We start from the raw sequence: 16,041 nt of genomic DNA on the forward strand, positions 1-16,041 counted from the left end.
CACAACTATGTGTTAATATAAAATAACATTATGCTCCTCTCCTCTCTTGCAGCTATCAAACCCGTTTCTGTAAATGCGGAAATAGGCGGGGCAATAATCCATGTGACCGAACCATAACAAACAAACATTGGACAAAAAGGTGCTCTGGTCCCACCTACTTTCTAATTATTGGTCAATGAACTGTCATTAAAAAAGTAGTGTTGCTTTTTACTTAGGGGCTGAGTTCGTTCTCCGGCTGCACAGATTGCCACGTTGCCGCAGAAAGACACCGGACTACGACATCAGAGGATTTTGTCTGGTCACTCCAGGCTGTTTATCACACCGGTGTTTTAGGATTCTGCCGGGTAGAACGCGCACTCTTTAATTGTCAGTGGAAAATGCTGACCGATATGATAGTGGAGGAAGAGTTTGAGCTCAAGGATGAGGAGCCATGGTATGGCAAACAGGACCTTGAGCACGGTAAGAGACTTGTGTTGCCGGCGTTGGGAGGGATAGCTCGGTTGCGCCCTAAACAGCCGCAGCTGAGAGAGAACAATCACCAGCCTCTGCCACTTCGCATGTGTTGATTATTGTGTCTTGTGTAGGCTACGGTTTTTGTAGTTTGTTTGGGCATTATTTGCATGTATATGTGTACTGCGTTATTATTGTGCACCTGTATGTAGTTGATCATGACACTCAGTTCCATTACATTAGGTGGCTGGCTGCAACCTTGTCTCAGAGCATTTTGTATTATTCTGTATGTAAATCCAATACACTCCATTTAGTATGATACGTTTCGTATATTATGTATTAATTTGTGGATGTCCGTCACCCATTTTGTATAATATGTTCTGAATTATAATTTGTAATGTTAGGAATTTACAAAGTGTACAATATGTTACAACTTTGCAATATGATATGTTACAAATTCTAGCTAGGTGGCTAGGATGCTAATGTTAGCTAGGCTAAGGGGTTAGTTTAAAGGAAGGGTTGGCTGAAAGGCTTAAGGGTTCGCTAACATGCAAAGTAACTTAAAGTAGTAAGTAATTGAACAGTTGCTAAAATACTAAAGTTGTCCGCAATGAGATTCGAACTCACAACCTTTGGGTTGCTAGACGTTCTCGTTATACAAATCGTAAGGTTAAATTGATACACCTTTTATTTTGTTAGGGTTCCCACACAGCCATATTTCCATGTTACAGTGCATGTTTACAGAAAACAGGTGGACTACCTGTGCAAATTAGCTATCTGCATCTCCGAACACGTGTGTAAACGGAAGTCAGACGCCACAAACGTGACGTCACTGAAAAATACTGTCGGCTGCAACTGTGTTAAAACCGCTTAAATCTGTGTACAGTAAGTGTGTATTTTGCATTTGGAAATAATATTGATGTGAAAGTAGAGGGATTTATGTTTCTAGAACCATACCGCAATTGAGAATTGATTTAGATTGAGGTTATGGCTTCCAGAGCCAATTCACCTTTAAACAGAACGTGTAAGGTCCTTGGACTAAAAGGAGTAATGTTAGCCCAATATTGGACTAAAGGAGCCTAACATGCTGTGTGTGTGTACACATTTGTGAAAGTGTGAACTGATCCATGTTTAGTGTGTATATGTAACAGATGATAATCGTACTCTCCTTGAGTTGTGTGTGTGTGTGTTTTGTCCAAATAAATCACCCCAGCCAGTGGTCCCAGTTGAGCATTATGTGTTATCTGTTGTTAAATAGGAAGCAGCACGTTCATTGTGCAGGGCTTAATGATGTTGATGGCTGTCGATGGTAAAATCTGTAGCATGAAAACAACTGTTAGCATTGGGCTTATGTGACCATTACATCGGTGCATGCTAGCTAACACACTTACAGCAATCATATACCAAAGCACATCCCAGAAAGCCCCTCAATCCCTAACAGGTACCATATACCCACACATGTATAAATCAGCAATGTACACATTGTAAAATAGAAAACAACAGTATTCAGAACGTGACCTAACCCTTGCGTCACATTTCATACTGGGGAGACCTGAAGTTCACGATCTCCCCATCTGCAAGCGGGGCCAATAACAAAACGCCTTATTGTCATCGGAATTGAACCAACCAAAAAGAATGCTTGAACATTAAATACACCTTTCTTTAGAGGCAAGTTGGAAACATAACCAACCCTGTTATATATATATATATATATAAAAACAATGAATATGTTTTGTTTGCGTGTGTGTATTTACAGATCTCCATTTGGCGGCTCAGCTGGGTAAGACCCTGCTGGACCGGAACCATGAGTTGGAGCAGGGGCTGCAGCAGATGTACTCCACCAACCAGGAGCAGCTGCAGGAGATTGAGGTAGCTAGTCTAAATATGATCATACTAAGCCACTGAGAGCAAATACAAACACGCACACCACATTGTAGGTTACATTTTTCCCACCGATTTTGAATCAGTCGGCAACATATTGAACGGCTGCAAGATGTGTAATATGAATTAATCACTTTTTAAACCTTGCTCTGAAGGTCAATATGGCTGGAATATTGCTTGTTAATAAATTATCATTTTGCAGATACTGTACCACTGGAGTAGCCCTACATTCATTCACCAAATTGACATAGTCTTAGCTAACCTGTCCTTCGGAAAGTATTCAGACCCCTCAACTTTTTACAAATTTTGTTTGGTTACAGCCTTATTCTAAAATGTATTACATTTCTTTTTCCCCCTCATCAATCTATACACAATACCCCATAATGACAGCAAAAACTGTTATTTTTTTTCAATTTTGGCTAATTTATTAAAAATAAAAAAACATCACATTTACATAAGTATTCAGACTCTTTTCACAGTAGTGTAACGACCCTGGCTTTATAAGCGCTGATATCGACTCTTCCGCATGAGCATGCTTTTGCTGCACAGTCGATAGCGCACCGGACCTCGGGCTAGAAGTTCGAGGGTTCAAGACCTGCTCCCTGCCTGTTTCATTACATTGGTGTCAGAAGTGATCGGACCTTGCATCCACGGCAGTGCGTGTGCTTGGCCAGTGAGCGCGTTCCTGTAAGACGTAGAGTCGCAAGCTAGCGCGAGGACGCGCTCTTTGAAAGGAGGGAGCAGTGTAACGACCCTGGGTTTATAAGCGAGGATATCGACTCAGTCGATAGCGCGCTGGACTTCGGGCTAGAAGGTTGAGGGTTCGAGACCTGCTCCCTGACTGTTTCATTACAGTAATTTGTTGAATCACCTTTGGCAGCAATTACAGCCTTGAGTCTTTTTTGGTATGATGCTACATGCTTGGCACACCTGTATTTGGGGAGTTTCTCCCATTCTTCCTCTCAAGCTCTGTCAGGTTGGATTGGGAGTGCTGCTGCACAGCTATTTTCAGGTCACTTCAGAGATGTTCAAGTCCGGGCTCTGGCTGGGCCACTCAAGGACATTCAGAGACTTGTCCTGAAGCCACTCCTGCGTTGTCTTGGCTGTGTGCATAGGGTCATTGTCCTGTTGGAAAGTGAACCTTCGACCCAGTCTGAGGTCCTGAGCACTCTGGAGCAGGGTTTCATCAAAGATCTTTCTGTACTTTGCTCTGTTCATCTTTCCCTTGATCCTGACTAGTCTCCCAGTCTCTGCTGCTGAAAAACACCCCCACAGCATGATGCTGCCACCACCATGCTTCACCGTAGGGATGGTGCCAGGTTTCCTCCAGATGTGACGCTTGGCATTCAGGTCAAAGAGTTGAATCTTGGTTTCATCAGACCAGAGAATATTGTTTCTCATGGTCTGAGTCCTTTAGGTGCATTTTGGCAGGCTGTCATGTGCCTTTTACTGTCAGTGACCATCGGGTTCTTGGTCACCTCCCTGACCAAGGCCCTTCTCCCCCGATTGCTCAGTTTGGCTGGGCGGCCAGCTCTAGGAAGAGTCTTGGTGGTTCCAAACTTCTTCCATTTAAGGATGGAGGCCACTGTTTTCTTGGGGACCTTCAATGCTGCAGAATTGTTTTTGGTACCCTTCCCCAGATCTGTGCCTCGAACATGCCCTTTCAACTGTGGGACCTTTATATAGACAGGTGTGCCTTTCCAAATCATGTCCAATCAATTTAATTTACCACAGGTGGACTCCAATCCAGTTTTAGAAACATCTCAAGCATGATCAATGGAAACCGGATGCACCTGAGCTCAATTTCAAGTCTCATAGCAAAGGGCCTGAATACTTATGTAATTAAGGTATTTCAGTTTTTTTTATTTGAATCAATTTTCCAAAATTTCTAAACCTGTTTTCACTTTGTCGTTATGGGGTATTCTGTGTAGATTGCTGAGGAATTTTAAATTTGTATTTAATCCGTTTTAGAATAAGGCTATAACGTAACAAAATGTGGAAAAGGTTAAGGGGTCTGAATACTTTCCAAAGGAACTGCACCTGTCCTGTATATAAACAAAAACAGGACTTCCGGTGTTCAAAAGCAATAAGAAGCTTAGCTCAACTGTATGACGTCATTAGGAAACAACCATACGCACAGACCAACAAGTCCGTCAATGGGAGCCGAAAGTCCACGTTGACAAATCTCTCCCCCAAACCTCTTTTCTTGTGAGGCTCTTCTGATCATTAGTTTCCTCTCGTTAAATGGGATCAAGTGAAAGCCTGTCTGGATTAGCTCATGACTTAATCGGTTCTTGGCAAGGTCTACGTATCATGGACAGGTATTTGTCTTACTATCTTTAAGGCACCTTTAGGATACCTTTCACCTCCTCTCTGTAAAGAGAGCAGTGGCCAACGGCTTTATGCTTCCTTCAGTAGCCAAAGGCTTAGTCAAGGTAGTGAACTTTCACATAGTTACTACTGATGTTATCCTGCCTCTCAACACAGGGTATCTAAGGCTGTGTTTAGACAGCATAGCCTAAGAGAACTTGGTGTGCAAATACTCTTTCCTGCCTCACACCTCATGATATATGATGGCGTGTTTAACGACCAAAATGTTGGGGTTGCCTAATAGTACCCTCACTATATTCATGGGATGTATCCTGCTGAGTACTCACACACACATGTTCTCAGTTAGGGTGGCGGTACAAACGACATGACATTTTCGTATCAGACCTTTCTGCCTTTCCTCCATCTTCCTGACTAGTGACCACTTCTTAAGTATGAACTCCTTGCTTGTTCACAAGGGTCGACTTGAGCTATGGGTGCCGGGCATGCGGCGCAGGTCTGATTTGTACAGTAAATCACTTCATTTCCAAACATAAGCATGAACAACAGATCTGTACAAGATGATGAGCAAATATGTGCACTGCGCAGGTGCTAGCTTTCGGCGACCATGGTGGAACAAGCAGTATTTGTTCGGTGAGCAGTCTTGTTTAACCCCAGGATGTCCTACTATTACTGACTGTACCAACTGTCCCGTTCTATTTGAATTACTGGAGAGACCATCTAATTGACAGCAGGTCAACAAGGGACCTTTAAAATTCTTTACAGTGCTTATTATGAGGCCAATGCCTTCAGTGCTTAGAGTTGTAATCCCATGTAACTGACCATCTCTATATGTGGTGTCTGTACCTGGTCTTAGGCTACTCTTGGGCTATTCCACGGTTACAGAATGATGCAAAGTTTGGTAACAGAATGATGGTCTGTGCTGTTTGTGCCGTCATTCTGTTACCAAACGTTGCCTCTGCACTGTTCTTCAAGTAAACGTGTTTTGGTAAAATTTTCTGTGGAAATTGTTAGTTGTCCTTGTACATGAAGTTGTGCGTTTTTATTTTTTGACTTTGCTATCATTGGTTTTTATTTTACGTACATTTGAAAGTGGAAAATCGGGAGTCTCAGCATCATTCTGTTACTGTGGAATTGCCATTTTTCGTTAATGTTAAAACCTCTACAGGATCGGTGTTCCCCCCCCGCGGGACGGTTGAGCTAACATGCCCTAATGTGATTAGCATGACATTGTAAGTAACAAGAACATTTTCCAGGACATAGCTATGTCTTATATGGGCAGAAAGCTTAAATTGTTGTTAATCCAACTGCACTGTCCTATTTACAGTAGCTAATACAGTGAAATAATACCGTGCTATTGTTTGAGGAGAGTGCACAGTTATGAACTTAAATGTTTCAATTAACCAATTTGGGCAGACTTGATACAACATTTTGAACAATGATGCAACGGTTCATTGGATCAGTCTAAAACTTTGCACATATACTGCTGCCATCTAGTGGCCAAAATCTAAATTGCGCCTAGTTTTAAGTCATGTAATGGCCTTATTCTTGCATTTCAAAGATGATGGAACAAAAATAGAAAACGCAGGTTTTGTTATTTGTATTATTTTTTACCAGATCTAATGTGTTATTTTCTCCTATATTCATTTCACATTTCCATAAACTTTAAAGTGTTTCCTTTCAAATGGTATCAAGAATATGCATAGCCTTGCTTCAGTTCCTGAGCTATAGGCAGTTAGATATGGGTATGTCATTTTAGGTGAAAATTGAAAAAAAAGGTTTGGCTCCTTGAACAGAGGAATATAGGCTTTTTATTTTCAGGTAATGGTTAGATAGATATGTAAAGTTCAAGGTACTATTGTCACCTATGCAACTACTGTGACAGTGTTAGCAGTGTCACAATACTGACAGATGAGTATCTTTTTTTTCACTTAGGGCTTTACCTCCTATGCCTTGTCTGCCAGTCAGTTAATATCAAACTCTAATGATTTGAATGAGTCATGATGGTTAAGCCTAAATTCGAGGTCACACGGGGATCACTTAGGAGTCCTTTAACAAGTGGCAGTGACCCATCCTGATAATGCTAAGTGGTATATGTCTCAGCTCCATGCTTGCATAAAGTATTCTGGTCACAAAGCCGCAGTGTTTTGCCAGTCCAAAAGTGTGTTTGGTGCTTCTGGTCCTCTTCAGAAGATGCACTGACCTGTTTCGTAATGGATCATTGTTCTGAGAATCGAATTGCAAGAATGAGAGAACTCGCATACTGCAGCAGTCATAATGTAACCATAATTAAATGCTTGATCAATACTTACAAACAGTATGAACTCTATCACCTGACAAATGCTGGACCCTATTAGTGGAGCCAAAAACTGTTCTATCATCCGATTTCAATGGCAATTACCTTTGACCTCCTCCCAGTACCTGACTAAGCAGGTGGATTTGCTGAGGCACATGAATGACCAGCATGCTAAGGTATACGAGCAGCTAGATGTGGCGGCCAGAGACCTGGAGCAGGGCAACCACAGGCTGATTCTGGACAACCGCGTCGCCCAGCAGAGGATCAACTGGTGAGACTCAGGACTTTGATTCCTTTCTGAAAATAGTAACTGCAAACATTTTTTACCCAGTATAAATACTTAGACCCCAAATTTACTAAGTAGCAAGGTTTTGGCTAAATTTTCACCACAAAGCTCAGTAATTCGAACCACTTCAAATGCTTGTCATCTCTCAGCCTGACAGAAACGATCAACAGTCTTGAGACCCACATGGAGGACTTGCAGACCCAGGTGGAGGAGCTGAGGACAGCCCAGTCTGACCGGAGCAGGAGAGAACTGGCCGAACAGAGACACAACCTCGGCGCACAGAGTGTGTCCTGCCTCAAGGAGTTGTATGACCTGCAGAAAGACAAGTGAGTGTGTGCATGTATGTGTCCTGCAGCTGTGCAATTGAACCTGATGCCAACAAACCGCTAATGTTATTGTTACTCTAAAACAGCCATTCCACCACAGAACCAGATTTATTCAGCTCAAATCAATGTTGATCAATTTAATTCTCATCTCAACCATGCAAACCAAGACTAGGCTGAGAAGAGACCAAATGATCTGGCCTTATTCTGCAGTGGTCACTGTGAACTTTGTGTCACAACACTAATTTCCTGCACTCGGATTATAGTAACTAAACAATTTGGAGATTATGTGCATGCTAAGAGAGGAACACAATAACAAACAATAAACAGAGGAAGTTAACATTTAAGGTATTTTAAAGTACAGTAACAAGCATGTCCCTTGAGAGGAATATTTTACTTCAGCTAGCCTGTATGTTTGTCACTGGCCAAGTTAAAGTACATCATTCCAGGAACTGTGTGTCTAGCCAAGTTACAGGTCTTTCTGAAAGTTTATAGAAACTGCACTACCAATCATCACTGGTGTCAAACCAGCAGTCATAGAGCCTCTTCTCATCTCTTCCCCTTATAGTGATCTGTATATTCCCTTTCAGTACATATTAAGTAAAGGAGACGGGCAGAGACACACTTTTGACTATTGAGATGGTTCCATAGTCTAATGACCTGTTAAGCCGGGCCACTACGACCCCCCCCCCCCCCCCCCATGTATTATTGCCATTATCAGCCGTGTGCTGACTGGGCGTCCCCAGGTCACACAGACCCAGACCACCTAATCTGGGCCAAGGCTTTTCGGACATAATCCCCTGCAGATAAATCTTTCAGATGTGGTTAAGTCTAGCCTGTATACATACACACATAGTTTAGTAGCCTGTTTTAGCATGCAATACAAAACCACTGATAAAGCACATACAGTACCAGTCAAAAGTTTGGACACACCTACTATTCAAGGGTTTTTCTTTATTTGTACTATTTTCTACATTGTAGAATAATAGTGAACATCAAAACAATCAAATAACACATGGAATCATGTAGTAACCAAAAAAGTGTTAAACAAATCAAAATATATTTGTCATTCTTTAAAGTAGCCACCCTTTGCCTTGACAGCTTTGCACACTCTTGGCATTTTCTCAACCAGCTTCACCTGGAATGCTTTTCCAACAGTCTTGAAGGAGTTCCCACATATGCTGAGCAGTTGTTGACTGCTTTTTCTTCACTCTGCGGTCCAGCTCATCCCAAACCATCTCAATTGGATTGAGTTTGGGTGATTGGAGGCCAGGTCATCTGATGCAGCACTCAATCCCTCTCCTTCTTGGTCAAATAGCCCTTACACAGCCTGGAGGTGTGTTGGGTCATTGTCCTGTTGAAAAACAAATGATAGTCCCACTAGGCTCAAACCAGATGGGATGGCATATCACTGCAGAATGCTGTGGTAGTCATGCTGGTTAAGTGTGCCTTGAATTCTGAATAAATCACTGACGGTGTCACAAGCAAAGCAGCATCACACCTCCTCCTCCATGCTTCACGGTGGGAACCACACATGCAGAGATCATCCGTTAACCTATTCTGCATCTCAAAGACAAGGCGGTTGGAACCAAAAATCTCAAATATGGACTCATCAGACCTAAGGACACATTTCCACCAGTCTGTCAATTGCTCGTGTTTCTTGGCCCAAGCAAGTCTCTTCTCAGTAGTGTCCTTTAGTAGTGGTTTCTTAGAAGCAATTGGACCATGAAGGCCTGATTCACGCAGTCTCCTTTGAACAGTTGATGTTGAGATGTCTGTTACCTGAGCACTGAAGCATTTATTTGGGCTGCAATTTCTGAGGCTGGTAACTCGAATGAACTTATCCTCTGCAGTAGAGGTAGCTCTAGGTCTTTCCTGTGGCGGTCCTCATGAGAGCCAGTTTCATCATAGCCCTTGGTAGTTTTTGCGACTGCACTTGAAGAATCTTTCAAAGTTCTTAATTTTCTACATTGACTGACCTTCCACATTGACTGATGTCTTAAAGTAATGATGGACTGTCGTTTCTCTTTGCTTATTTGAGCTATTCTTTCCATAATATGGACTTGGTCTTTTACCAAATAGGGCTATCTTCTGTATACCACCCCTACCTTGTCACAACACAACTGATTGTCTCAAACGCATTAATTAAGAAGGAAAGAAATTCCACAAAATAACTTAACAAGGCACACCTGTTAATTGAAATGCATTCCAGGTGACTACCTCATGAAGCTGGTTGAGAGAATTAGTGTGCAAAGCTGTCAAAGCAAACGGTTGCTACTTTGAAGAATCTCATATAATACAGTGGGGGGAAAAAGTATTTGATCCCCTGCTGATTTTGTACGTTTGCCCACTGACAAAGAAAGGATCCGTCAATAATTTTAAAGGTAGGTTTATTTGAACAGTGAGACAGAATAACAACAAAAATATCCAGAAACACGCATGTCAAAAATGTTATAAATTGATTTGCATTTTAATGAGGGAAATAAGTTTTTGACCCCCTCTCAATCAGAAAGATTTCTGGCTCCCAGGTGTCTTTTATACAGGTAACGAGCTGAGATTAGGAGCACACTCTTAAAGGGAGTGCTCCTAACCGCAGCTTGTTACCTGTAAAAAAGACACCTGTCCACAGAAGCAATCAATCAATCAGATTCCAAACTCTCCACCATGGCCAAAACCAAAGAGCTCTCCAAGGATGTCAGGGACAAGATTGTAGACCTACACAAGGCTGGAATGGGCTACAAGACCATCGCCAAGCAGCTTGGTGAGAAGGTGACAGCAGTTGGTGCGATTATTCGCAAATGGAAGAAACACAAAAGAACTGTCAATCTCCCTTGGCCTGGGGTTCCATGCAAGATCTCACCTCGTGGAGTTGCAATGATTATGAGAACGGTGAGGAATCAGCCCAGAACTATACGGGAGGATCTTGTCAATGATCTCAAGGCAGCTGGGACCATAGTCACCAAGAAAACAATTGGTAACACACTACGCCGTGAAGGACTGAAATCCTGCAGCGCCCGCAAGGTCCCCCTGTTCAAGAATACAAATACATTCCCGTCTGAAGTTTGCCAATGAACATCTGAATGATTCAGAGGACAACTGGGTGACAGTGTTGTGGTCAGATGAGACCAGAATGGAGCTTTTTTGGCATCAACTCAACTCGCTGTGTTTGGAGGAGGAATGCTGCCTATGACCCCAAGAACACCATCTCCACCGTCAAACATGGAGGTGGAAACATTATGCTTTGGGGGTGTTTTTCTGCTAAGGGGACAGGACAACTTCACCGCATCAAAGGGACGATGGACGGGGCCATGTACCGTCAAATCTTGGGTGAGAACCTCCTTCCCTCAGCCAGGGCATTGAAAATGGATCGTGGATGGGTATTCCAGCATGACAATGACCGAAAACACACGGCCAAGGCAACAAAGGAGTGGCTCAAGAAGAAGCACATTAAGGTCCTGGAGTGGCCTAGCCAGTCTCCAGACCTTAATCCCATAGAAAATCTGTGGAGGGAGCTGAAGGTTCGAGTTGCCAAACGTCAGCCTCGAAACCTTAATGACTTGGAGAAGATCTGCAAAGAGGAGTGGGACAAAATCCCTCCTGAGATGTGTGCAAACCTGGTGGCCAACTACAAGAAACGTCTGACCTCTGATTGCCAACAAGGGTTTTGCCAACAAGTACTAAGTCATGTTTTGCAGAGGGGTCAAATACTTATTTCCCTCATTAAAATGCAAATGATTTTAGAACATTTTTGACATGCGTTTTTCAGGATTTATTTGTTGTTATTCTGTCTCTCACTGTTCAAATAAACCTACCTTTAAAATTATAGACTGATCATTTCTTTGTCAGTGGGCAAACGTACGAAATCAGCAGGGAATCAAATACTTTTTTTCCCCCACTGTATATATTTAACACATATTTGTTGGTTAATACATGATTCCAGATGTGTTATTTCATAGATTTGATGTCTTCACTATTCTACAATGTAGGAAATAGTCATAATAAAGAAAAACCCTTGAATGAGTAGGTGTCCAAACTTTTGACTGGTACTGTACATGATAAAAAAAACAGGTCTCTATAACCACTTTCACCATCTTGTTGACCCTTAGTCCTTTTCCCTGTCCCAGGTACATGGCCTATGAGAGCCTGCGTGTGGAGCGTTCCTGGCCAGCAAGGAAGGAGTCCTGTCAGGACCCAGACCCAGAGGAGGAGAACTCTGTGCTCCAGCGCTCCATCCAGACCCTGCAGGCTGTTCTGGCCTCTGAGCGGGGGAAGCGGGAGGCAGCGGAACAGGAGACTGAGCTGACTGCCAGGGAGAACGGGGCTCTGGAGCAGCGGCTGGCCCTGCTGGAGGGCTGCCGGGCTAGGCAGAGGGAGCTGGAGGCAGAGGTGGAGGAGCTACGGCAGCTGTGGCAGGCCGACTACGCCAACAGGTACGATCATGACACTTTCTATTCATACTTGGTACATGTTTGTATATTCAGCATAATAAAGACAATACTCTACTCCACCAGTGTCAGGAGACCTGACCGGCTACTGCTGACCGACACGGTCTTCTTCACCCCAGAGGAGAAGCCCAGTCTGGTACAAAGGGAGGAGAAGGAGGTGGGGGAGCAGGGGAGGCGCAGCCTGCAGAGGTGCAACAGCGAAAGTGTTCTGAAGGGGACACTAGCAGACGACATCTGGCGGGGGCATGAGCGTACATGTATCAGAAGAGCAGAGGCGGTGAAGCAGAGAGGAATCTCCCTGCTCAATGAGGTGGACGCCCAGTATAGTGCACTGCAGGTAAAGGTTTTCATTTATCATTATTGCATAATCAACACAAAGACAGAGGGTGAAACTATTTCCATTTGTTTACGATGTGCCCTATGAATAAGAATGACAAACAAAGGGTCTAGGAGGTAAAGCCAATTACATTTTTATGCAGTAATTTCAGTTTGTTATACAGTGTGGAAAGTTGCCAATGAGTGACTGAAGGTTTACCTCCTGCAGATCAAATATGAGGAGCTTCTGCGGCGCTGCCAGCTGGGGGCAGACGGGCTCAGTCACAAGGCCGTGCAGACACCCCACAGTTCCCACGGTGCTGTCAGTTACCCCCGACGGCGCCTCTCAAGCTCGGCCACCTCCATCGGGCTCCCAGCTGTCCCCGAAGACAATGGGCCTCAGCCGGAGTACAAGGCCCTTTTCCAGGAGATCTTCACCTGCATCCAGAAGACCAAAGAGGACCTAAGTGAGAACAAGTGGCCGAGTCAGGGTCATTGACTCAGGAGACAGTGATGGCAGTATTTGTTCTTTCTGCACCTTTGAATGGACTGCTCAAGAGGATATTGCTTTAGGAGAGGGCCTCAAATAGCAGATCCCAAAGGGTGGTGTGTGTGTGTGTGTGTGCACGTGCACTAACACCTGTACCTCTTACACAACATGTACCCTGTTGTCTCCTTCAATCCTGTCAACACTATCACCTCGACACGCTCCAATGGTTTCATCAATAAGCACTATTGTTATCTACTGTCCGTCCCTTGGACTACTTTCCATCCTTATCTACAAGTTTGTTTTTGGCACAAACATTGATAAATGGATTGTTTGAGTCCTGATGCTATCACCTCTTAGCATCCGACTGCTCTTATGCCTCATTTAGCTCGATTAGATGGCACCACCTCTTCACTTGAAGTCAATGGGTGCAATAATATTAACAACCAGGGTTTTTCTATTCTTTTGTTTTCTACTAAATTCAAGTAATCATAGCAATTAGAATGGTATGTGTATGTACCATAGATTTGGTCTTGCAGCTTAATGAGTAGGCCTACGCTGTGTTTGAAAGTGTTTTTGTACTCTGATACCATGTACAGAACCACCATTGTACAGATCTTGAACTTGCTTAGACTATCTAGCAGTCTGTGTTCAATCCGCTTAGTGTTAAGTCTGTCGGGGGAGCCATACTTTTTGTGCATACTGTACATATTGCCAGATTATAGATTTAACTACATTTGTGTACCTTTTTTTATTATGCCAACTAAAGAGTACTGGACTAGATGGAGTACTTTATAGACTCAATAAGTACTTTATAGATGCTATATATATATATATATACATACATACATACATACATACATACATGCATACACCCCTTCAAATTAGTGGATTTGGTTATTTCAGCCACACCTGTTGCTGACAGGTGTATAAATTCGAACACACAGCCATGCAATCTCCATAGACAAACATTGGCAGTAGAATGGCTTTACTGAAAAGGACCGTGACTTTCAATGTGGCACCGTCATAGGATGCCACCTTTACAACAGGTCAGTTTGTCAAATTTCTGCCCTGGCAGAGCTGCCCAGGTCAACTGTAAGTGCTGTTATTGTGAAGTGGAAACGTCTAAGAGCAACAACGGTTCAGCCGCGAAGTGGTAGGCCACACAAGCTCACAGAACGGCATTGCCGAATGCTTAACTACCGAGTTCCAAACTGCCTCGAAGCAACGTCAGCACAAGAACTGTTCGTCGGGTGCTTCATGAAATTTCCATGACCGAGCGTGGGTTTCCATGACGGGAGCTGAAGATTGCCAAGCGTTGGCTGGAGTAGTGTAAAGCTCGCCGCCATTGGACTCTGGAGCAGTGGAAACGCGTTCTGTGGCGTGATGAATCACGCTTCACCATCTGGCAGTCCGACGGACGAATCTGGGTTTGGCGGATGCCAGGAGAACGCTACCTGCCCCAATGCATAGTGCCAACTGTAACGTTTGGTGGAAGAGGAATAATGGTCTGGGGTTGTTTTTCAAGGTTCTGGCTAGGCCCTTTAGTTTCAGTGAAGGAACATCTTAACGCTACAGCATACAATTACATTTTAGACGATTCTGTGCTTCCAACTTTGTGGCAACAGTTTGGGGAAGGCCCTTGTTTCGGCATGACAATGCCCTAGTGCACAAAGTGAGGTCCATACAGAAAGGGTTTGTCGAGATTAGTGTGGAAGAACTTGACTGGCCTGCACCGAGCCCTGAACTCAACCCCATCGAACGCCTTTGGGATGAATTGGAACGCCGACTGACAGCCAGGCCCAACGTCAGTGCCTGACCTCACTAATGCTCTTGTGGCTGACTAGAAACAAGTCCCCACAGCAATGTTCCAACATCTAGTGGAAAACCTTCCCAGCAGAGTGGAGGCTGTTATAGCAACAAAGGGGGGACCAACTCCATGTAATGCCCATGATTTTGGAATGAGATGTTCGACAAGCAGGTGTCCATGTTCTTTTGGTCATGTAGTGTATTTATGGAGGTTAGGCCTATGGTAGTCAACATTGATTTATAGATAGAATGGCCTGTAGTACTAGAGAACCATAAGTGAATACTGGAAAAGGCCCAGTCTGTTCTCACTGTTTCTATGTTTGTGTAATGTGTGTCCCTATTTCTAGGCCTATAGCTACCTATGCCAACAGGACACATCGCGGCTTTGCACTTTCCACTGACCGATGGACACTTTTTTAAAATGTATTTATTTAACAATTATTTAGAGACGATGATATTTATTTCCCTATGCTAATATTTGTCACTGTATTCCAGATCTATAATGTGATTGTTGCTGTAGCGAATGCTGATTCAGAGGAGTTCAGTGGTTTTGAGTTTGACTGACATTGAGGTTCAAAGTATGTTTAGGTGCTTCTTAATTGAATGTGTGAAACTTACGTTTTGTAAGCGGAAGTGTTAACACAACAGGAAAAAGTTATAAGGTTGCAGCGCGTTGTCTTAATTTGTGGATCCCTCAACAAAAGGTGCTTAATCTCAAAGCCCTAAGAATGGTAGACTGGTGGTTCTGTGCTGAGCAATATCCTGCCTTTAGACCACAACAAATGAGGGTAGGAGCAGTGGTCGGTCAAACAGACACTGAGACACTTCAGATGAACAAGAGGTCAGATCAATACATCAACGTCTTTTCCATCTCAAGTCCAATGCTTCTCAGTGTCTGGTTTTCCGGATGGGTTTACTGTTTCTTACTTGTGATGGACTGAAAAGTAGGAACACAAAGCCTGTCAATATTGACTTCCTTTTTTGATCCTTTCAAAATACTTGGCTACTTAGTGTCTCAGGGCAGACATAAGGAATATAAATAAATTATATTTTGACAAGGAGATAAATAAAAGCAGCCGGGCTGCAGTCTTCAAGGACTAGAGTTGTGTGTATTAGATGAATATACAATCTGGATTAGATGATCAGTAGCCAAATGGTCAGCTGAGGAATTACCTGTTATAGCCTACTCCTTTTATTTCAGGAGCTTATTCAGAACAGTGGAAGCTAGCTAACATTTTCTGTCTGTTCTCTGTTGTGTAGATTCACATTACCTCCATGACTGTTCTGTTTTGAATAAACCCCAAAACAGTCTCTGGGCTCAAATTGCAGCTGTACATCAACAATGGTGAACTTCAAGTCGCCCTTTCTCCCTCTACGACCAGAGTCCATTGTGACGTTACTTATCCTGGACCGAGACTCAA

At 43.3% G+C, this 16,041-nt stretch overlaps 1 protein-coding gene across 1 annotated transcript; it reads left to right on the forward strand.

Annotated features, from left to right (window-relative positions):
• Positions 1-219: 219 nt before the first annotated feature.
• cdr2a (cerebellar degeneration-related protein 2a) lies at positions 220-13,592 on the forward strand. Its single transcript, XM_029728650.1, has 7 exons — positions 220-459; positions 2,207-2,319; positions 7,078-7,226; positions 7,391-7,567; positions 11,689-11,994; positions 12,076-12,346; positions 12,554-13,592. Exons 1-7 carry the CDS (start codon positions 378-380, stop codon positions 12,821-12,823), a joined length of 1,368 nt encoding a protein of 455 aa, XP_029584510.1. The 5' UTR covers positions 220-377; the 3' UTR covers positions 12,824-13,592.
• Positions 13,593-16,041: the final 2,449 nt, after the last annotated feature.

The sequence above is a fragment of the Salmo trutta genome, chromosome 32, assembly GCF_901001165.1.
Source record: "Salmo trutta chromosome 32, fSalTru1.1, whole genome shotgun sequence".
Classification (NCBI taxonomy): Eukaryota; Metazoa; Chordata; class Actinopteri; order Salmoniformes; family Salmonidae; genus Salmo; species Salmo trutta.

Excerpts from the sequence above, each read along its gene's own strand:
- cdr2a (XM_029728650.1), top strand. The coding sequence starts at position 378 with ATGCTGACCGATATGATAGTGGAGGAAGAGTTTGAGCTCAAGGATGAG. Across the intron at positions 11,995-12,075 it reads CAGGCCGACTACGCCAACAG|TGTCAGGAGACCTGACCGGC; the intron begins GTACGATCATGA and ends CTACTCCACCAG. Across the intron at positions 12,347-12,553 it reads CCCAGTATAGTGCACTGCAG|ATCAAATATGAGGAGCTTCT; the intron begins GTAAAGGTTTTC and ends TACCTCCTGCAG.